Here is a 7,398-nt window from a genome sequence, read left to right on the forward strand (position 1 = left end):
CTTTGACTCAGAATCCACCATGGACAGCAGCATCTCATACTCATTCCTCTCAGCCATGTAGGCTGAGAGTCGAGCCTAGTGGTTCGACACTTACATTAGATGGTTTCTTTGGCAGCCAAGTCCTCCTTGAACTTAGGGACCAATCTAATACCATGGATCTCCACATAGCACCCTTTAATGAGAGATGGGTCACATGTGCTCATATCGATGTCTAGTGGTCGAACACTAGATCGATATTTCTTGAAGCTAACTTTCATTTTGTTTGACATAGCAAGGTCCATCATCAGCTTCGATCTCTCCAATCCTTCCATCTTCATCCCGTTGCCTCAGCAGAAAATCTAGCACATCTTCCCCAGCCTTCGAATAAATTGGCCTTTCAACTTCAAACATGTCAATCTCAACTTGACTCTTTTCATCGACTATATTGACAGCAACCATATTAATTGAGCAAGTCGTTTCCTCGATTTCATCAAAGTTTGAAGGTACTTGGTAGGGATCTGTATCCACCTTTATTTTTGATTTTTCAACAAACTTGATTCGATCATCCTCAATTGCCTTCTGAATCAAATCCCTGAAACATACACAATTATTAGTATGATGTCTAGGAGCTTGATGAAGTTTACAAAACTTCTTATTTTTTATTTTTGTTACAGAAGGCATTCGTTTTTCTTTAGGGAGAACAAGTTGCTTGTCTTTTAATAACATGTCGAATATTTGATCTGCTTTAATAAGATCGAAAGAATAACTTCTTTCTCCTAATAAAAGAGATTTGTCTTTTGCTGGATTAAGAGATCGACACACATAGGGATGTCCATCTTTTAATTCAGCTGCAAAAGTATTTTCATTATTCGACTCTTCTTCAGTGATGCATTCTAAAAAAGTAACTTCTTTATTGAGAAAGGATTTTTTCTCACTTGACTCAAATTCCTCTTTTTCTTTATTTAGTTTCTCAATTTGTTGAACCTTGTTAGTTAATTGAGCTAAGTCGAGGAACTGCTGATTCACCAGCTTCTTTCGAATAGAAAAATCGAGACCATTGATAGCCATTTTGACTACTTCTGGTTCCAGAATAGGAGTAAAATATTTGTTTCTCATATTCTTGAAACATATTAAATAGTCGTCAATCGACTTAGACTTTTCTCTCTTGACTGTTGTGAACAGATCAATCAAAGTCACCTTCATTTCTTCTCTAAAGAATTGATCATGAAAGTCTCTTTCTAATTGTATCCAACTATGTCTCGAGTTGGGTTGCAAGTTTGAAAACTAAGTAACAGTATTCTTTGTCAAAAGAGGAGGGAAAGTATTTCATTTTCAAATATTCATTGCTTGCCAACTCCCCTATTTCGACCGTATAACGAGCAATATGCTCAACCGTCGACTCTCCATTTTCTCCTAAAAACTTAGTGAGAGATTTTGGAGCTTTTATGTCCTTGGCAATTCAGCTTACAAGACGTAGTTAGGAAAAGGAGAAATAAAATAGGATTGATTAGTTATTCCTATATTGAGGCTAGCTCGATTCAATATTTATTTGACAGCCCGAGCAATATTTTTTCTATAAGCTTGGGTAGCATTGTTAGCTCTAACTTCATGTAATACCCTATTAGGATTTTTCCCTCTACTCAATGTTATTGGAGGATTGTTTACATTGGCACTTAGAGGGATATTATAGGGTCGATTGATAATTCCTGCAATATCATCGACACGTTGAGCTACTTGCTCTATCCTAGTAGTATTGTTTTCAAGAATAGGGTTTAAGATTGTAGCCATCTGCTGAGTCAGCATATTAACTAAGTCATGATGACTATCCTTTATTTGCTGTCGAAACACAGCTAATGACTCGACTGTGTTTGGGGTTTTATACTTGCACGAATGTGTCTCGACATCTCAGGGAAGATAGATTCTCTCCTAGCCATACCGTCGACCTTCTTGGTTCAGTCGACACTTGCCTAAGTATCGAAATTACATTTGGAATGGTATTTTGTCCTGACACTGTAGGTTGAGGTTGTTGCATAAGTATCGACTGTACGGGTATTGTAACACTCCGTTACCCTAGGTCTTACCTCTAGCCGTAAAGTAAAGGATAACAAAGTGTCACGACAGTTCTAAAGCTTATAATATATAATATATTTCCAAGATATTATATAACTAGAAGCCTGATGAAGGAATAAAGCTCAAAGTCGGATAAAGCGGAATTACAATACGCGAAGCATTCTAAACGCGTAGGCACCGACAGAACAAGACATAACAAATATAAAACCTTGTAGATAGCTCCAGGATACACAAAGTAATCATTAAATTAAACAAGATATATATATATATATACACAAAAGAGGACTAGTCACAGTCTGCGGAGTTTGGGCCGGCTAGTCAAACTGAAGTACACAAGAGTTTTAGAAGTTTAAAACGGCTTATACAACTTATCTCTCAAATCAAGTCTCTAAGGCCATAAAGTATAGAATACAAAGGGTGAGAGAATAACTACAATAAAAGTAAAGCAGAATAATACCAAGGAGAAACCATACTCTGCTCTGTCATCACCACACAACACATCGAAGTGGGTTACGACCTGCATCTGAAAAACAACAACAGAATATGGTATGAGAACCAGGGGTTCTCAGTATGGTAACAGTGCCCAGTAATATAACATATAAGATTCCGAGATGCCAGAAGCAATCCTAGAACTTCACATCGATACAGAAATATTCAAGCTTAACAAAATAAATAACTCAAACCATAAACCATAAATGGGGTTATCTAACTTAGGGGATTCCTAACTAATACCAATTCACACTGCTGTATCCCACAACCTTCGCCAACCTACCCTCCACACGATCTCATCGCCACCGCCTTTCGATCCTCCTCAACGCCAAACAGTCACAAGTATATGCAAACAAGTAATACACAGGTAATATTCATGTATAACAAGTAATTCAAGAAGCAGGTAGGCATATTATACAATTAGGCAAATTGCAAGTAATCAAAGAAAACAAGCACATAAGAGATGCATATGATGAATGCCTGTCCTATTGGCGTGATATCATATGTCGGTTATAGTGCCAAACCCGACACAAAATCCGGTCGACAACTCCCGGATTAGTCTCTCTATTGTGCATATTCAGGAGGAATAATTCCGAGGGATGAGTGCCTTACCACATTCTCCTTTCAGAGGAAAATATTCCGAGGGAGAGTGTCCTACCACCTTCTTCTGGATGCTGCATGATTTCGTGGGATAGTGTCCTAATACCTTGCAACCAGAGAGAAACGCATACTCAGAAGGAATAATTCTGAGGGATGAGTGCCCTACCACCTTCTCCATCAGAGGGTAGCATTCCGAGGGAGAGTGCCCTACCACCTTGCAACCTTCACATCTCGATGTAGGCAAGACGAATTCCATGCCCTACGCCTACAACTCAGCATAAGTGGGATGAACCACTACCCTTACGCCTACAACTCAGCATAAGCGGGACGAACCACTGCCCTTACACCTACATATCATTGATGGTATTCAAAAGAAATAATCATTTCCAAAAATAATTTCCAATAAGTTCATCATTCATTACCGAGTCCCAAACTCATCATAACCATCATGAGTTCTCAAGTACTCAGTTCTATCATCAATGTAGTACTCCATCATACATACCCGGCTAGATCACCCTCATCAGTACATTAGAAACCTAAGTCTCTGTATTCTAATATTATTACCAGAAATTAACTAACTAACTCATTTATAGTATTCTCTATGTTTCATGGTCTAAAAACAAGTTAAGGGATCTTAAACAAGCGTTATGGAAGTTTACAAGCTTACCATAAAGGTAAAACAGTTAAAAACAAGGTTTTCATTGAAAAACATGACATTGTGCGTACGCATAGAGGTGTGCGTATGCACACAAAGTAAAATTTTTTATTTTGTGTGCACGCATGAATACGTGCGGACGCTCTCAACACAAGGCACTTCCCAACTTGTGAGTATGCATGATGTTGTGCGTACGCACAACTTGCAAATTTCACAGAGTGTGCGTGCGCACCAAAGTGTGCGAACGCTCTCAGCAGTAGGCATATCCCTGTGTGTGCGTACGCACCAGAGTGTGCGTATGCACGTTTTTTGAAAAAAGAATGTTGAGAAAACTCATATAGTCAAAACTCATCTAAGTTGATGCTCTTGCACCATCTTTCTTCGACTTGCTCGTATCTGCATTTGTTACTAGCTCCGACTCTTCAGATCGATACAATCTGTATTCGAAACTCTATAGTCGAAACTCATCTAAGTTGAGAAAACTATCTAGCACCAACAAATGTTGGCAATCTTCGACTTCAACTCTTCTTGCTCAAGTATGCGCCTTCTTCAGCTTAATACAAACTACTGTTGAGATTTATCGCAGTGTCGAAAAACTTATTCTGAAGGCCAAACTACTTCTCTTAATAGTTTCACCTAGTTATTCAAATTGACACAACCCTTATGTCGACCTTCAAAGAGTCGACATTTACCTTATTCGAAATATCGATTTTGAGTACCAACAAATGCCTCTTTAAAACTTGTTATTTTGTGGAAAAAAAATACAAATTTTATATATGTTTTTTATGGGAGCTGGACCACCAAAGATTCAAAAAGTTTGAGCTACCACCTCCTCAAAGGTATTGTATTGTCATTTAAATTATTTTTGTTATCTATTATACTTGCAATTTCACCTGCATTGCAATCGAAGTCATCTTAGTCGAAGCAATCCCAGAAAGAGACTTCCTCTCAAGTTGCTGATGTCGACACTCCCTTTGATCGAGAAGTGGATCAGCCTGTTCATGCTAAAATAGAAATTCTTCTGCCTATTGTTAGTCTGTCTGCCCCTATTTTAACTCCGACTCAAAATTCATTATCGACAGCAGCATCTCATACTTTGACGACTTCTCCTCTAGTATTTTATGTAAAATTGAATCTCAATTAGATTATTGATGTCATTTGCCCTAATTTTTATGTAAATAACCAAATTTAACTTAAGGTATTTTAATAGTTAACTATATAAAATTTTACTAAACTTTTATGTTTTATGTTAAAAACAAAAAAACAAAAAGCTCTTGTAGTGACACGTCAACTTACCAAAAAACATTAATCTTCTTAATATAGAGGGGAAAAAAAAGAGAAAGCAAAAACTCATACATAAAAAAAGGTTTTGATTATTTTTTTGGACAACAAATTCCAAGTCACTAAACAAGGATACAATAACTTAAAATATATGTATATAAAAAAAAATGGAGGAAAAAGAAAACAAGAAAAACAACATAAACAAAAGAGAAATTAATTTGTAGAAATTTACGCATTAAGCGGTAATTATTGGTGTATGTATGTGAGGTTGGGAGTTACCTTTTACAGGATATTAGGACTTTCCTCTCTCTATCTAATACCACCATAACAATTCTTAACCTCCCAACACAACAAATTCTAAATAAACCATAAAAATTACTTAAAATAAAATTTAATTTCTTTGTTGTTTTAGACATTGGTCTTCCCAGTTGAGCCTTGGCTGGATACCCTTTGAATTCATCACCAGAGACCTTTAAGGAATTTTTGTCATCGGTATTTTAAGAATATTTAAAAAATTTTCTATCAAATTATTCATGGCCGTTTCAACATTTATGAGAATGAATACTGTGAAGAATTGATCGTTAAAAGATTGTTTTTATATTGATTTTTTCCCCAATATTTCAACCATTTTAATTTGTTTTTTCATGGTGTTCTTTTTTGTATGGTTCAGGCTGGTAAGACTCTAAGTGAAAGAAAGTGGAAAGCTGCATTTTCTCCAGAAGGATATTTAGATATAGGAAAGACTCTAAGCCGAATTCATCGTGGGGTAGTTATTAATTACTTTTTTAATTGAATTGTTGCTTCAAACATGCATGTCCTCGGAAGCCCTTATAAGAATTGATTAAAATTTGAAAATTAGGGAATCCATCCATCAATTAGAGGAGAAGTTTGGGAATTTCTACTTGGTTGCTATGATCCCAGGAGCACCATTGAGGAAAGAGATGAGATAAGGGAGCGCAGAAGGTAATTACAATCTCATACATTTTAATAGGCACATGCTATGGTGTCTATATATAGTTAGTTAATTTACTAAACAAAATAAAAATTAATATTTAAATTAAAAAATATAAAAATAAATAATTTTTTAATATTTAAAATTTATTATAAAAAGTAAATTCGACAATTTCGGATTTTCAGCACCAAAGTTACAGGCACAAAAAAATTTGCCATTTTAATAATGGTAATTTGTTGGATGACTTTTGAGAATATGGTTCAGGGAACAATATGCTAAATGGAAGGAAGTGTGCCAAAACCTGTTTCCTCTGGTAGGAAGTGGGAGATTTATTACAGCACCTGTAATTACTGAAGATGGTCAACCAATTCATGATCCTTTGGTTCTTTTGGAAACACATCCTGACAATGGAGTAATTGTCCCAACTCCTGAGACTGCGAATGCCAAACCTTCATGCACTGGTGAAAGGGTCACTGACAAGAGAATCATTCAATGGATGCTAACCCTCCATCAAATAGGTTCTTTATTTTTTAACCATTTATAATGTCATTTACTTATTTTTAACCATAACAAATAATTGTATATTGTAAAAGAAAAATGCTAGTTGTTCAGTCTTTAGTAAGTTTTTTTAATTTGAATCTCATGACTACTGTATTGTATATATAAATTTATTTTCAGGTCTTGACGTGCTTCGAACTGATAGAACACTAGTTTTTTATGAGAAGAAAGAGAACTTGGCCAAATTGTGGGATATTCTTGCTGTCTATGCTTGGATAGATACTGATGTTGGCTATTGTCAAGGTATACCTCTAAATATATTCTCTATTTTTATTTTAATCTCAACTATCTTGCTTCATTTTTTAAACCAATGGCCAAGAAGAGGTTTAAAAATCTTAAGACCTTCCTTCACTTCCCTTTTTTTTTACCTTCCAAAATCTCCCTTTCATTTCTATCACAATATGTAAAGACACCCTAAAAGATCAATTTTTTGGTATATCAAAAGAAGGGGAAAAAAAAAGCACAAATACCGAAATACGAAATGAGTATTATTTATGCAAAATAGAGAATATATAAGATTTGACTATTTTCAAAAATTTTACTTCTAACTTGTTTTTGTATTTGTAAGAAAAATAAATGTAACAATTATATTTGCAGCTTCTGTAAATTCCCAAATTTAATTTTCTAAAAAATTTCTTTTTTTAGGAATGAGTGATCTGTGCTCCCCTATGATAATGCTTCTAAGTGACGAAGCTGATGCATTTTGGTGCTTTGAGCGTCTAATGCGTAGACTGGTAAACTCTATTATTAAATTTGTTTTAGACAATGTTTAACATTGGCAAATATGATTAAAAAAAAAAAAAAAACATTTCAT

The 7,398-nt window shown here is 35.2% G+C and overlaps 1 protein-coding gene across 1 annotated transcript; it reads left to right on the plus strand.

Moving 5' to 3' along the window:
* Positions 3,786-7,357, plus strand: LOC107632858 (TBC1 domain family member 15-like). Its single transcript, XM_016336499.1, has 6 exons — positions 3,786-3,812; positions 5,745-5,840; positions 5,934-6,037; positions 6,291-6,544; positions 6,705-6,827; positions 7,230-7,357. Exons 1-6 carry the CDS (start codon positions 3,786-3,788, stop codon positions 7,355-7,357), a joined length of 732 nt encoding a protein of 243 aa, XP_016191985.1.

Source organism: Arachis ipaensis, chromosome B03, assembly GCF_000816755.2.
Source record: "Arachis ipaensis cultivar K30076 chromosome B03, Araip1.1, whole genome shotgun sequence".
NCBI classification, from domain to species: Eukaryota; Viridiplantae; Streptophyta; class Magnoliopsida; order Fabales; family Fabaceae; genus Arachis; species Arachis ipaensis.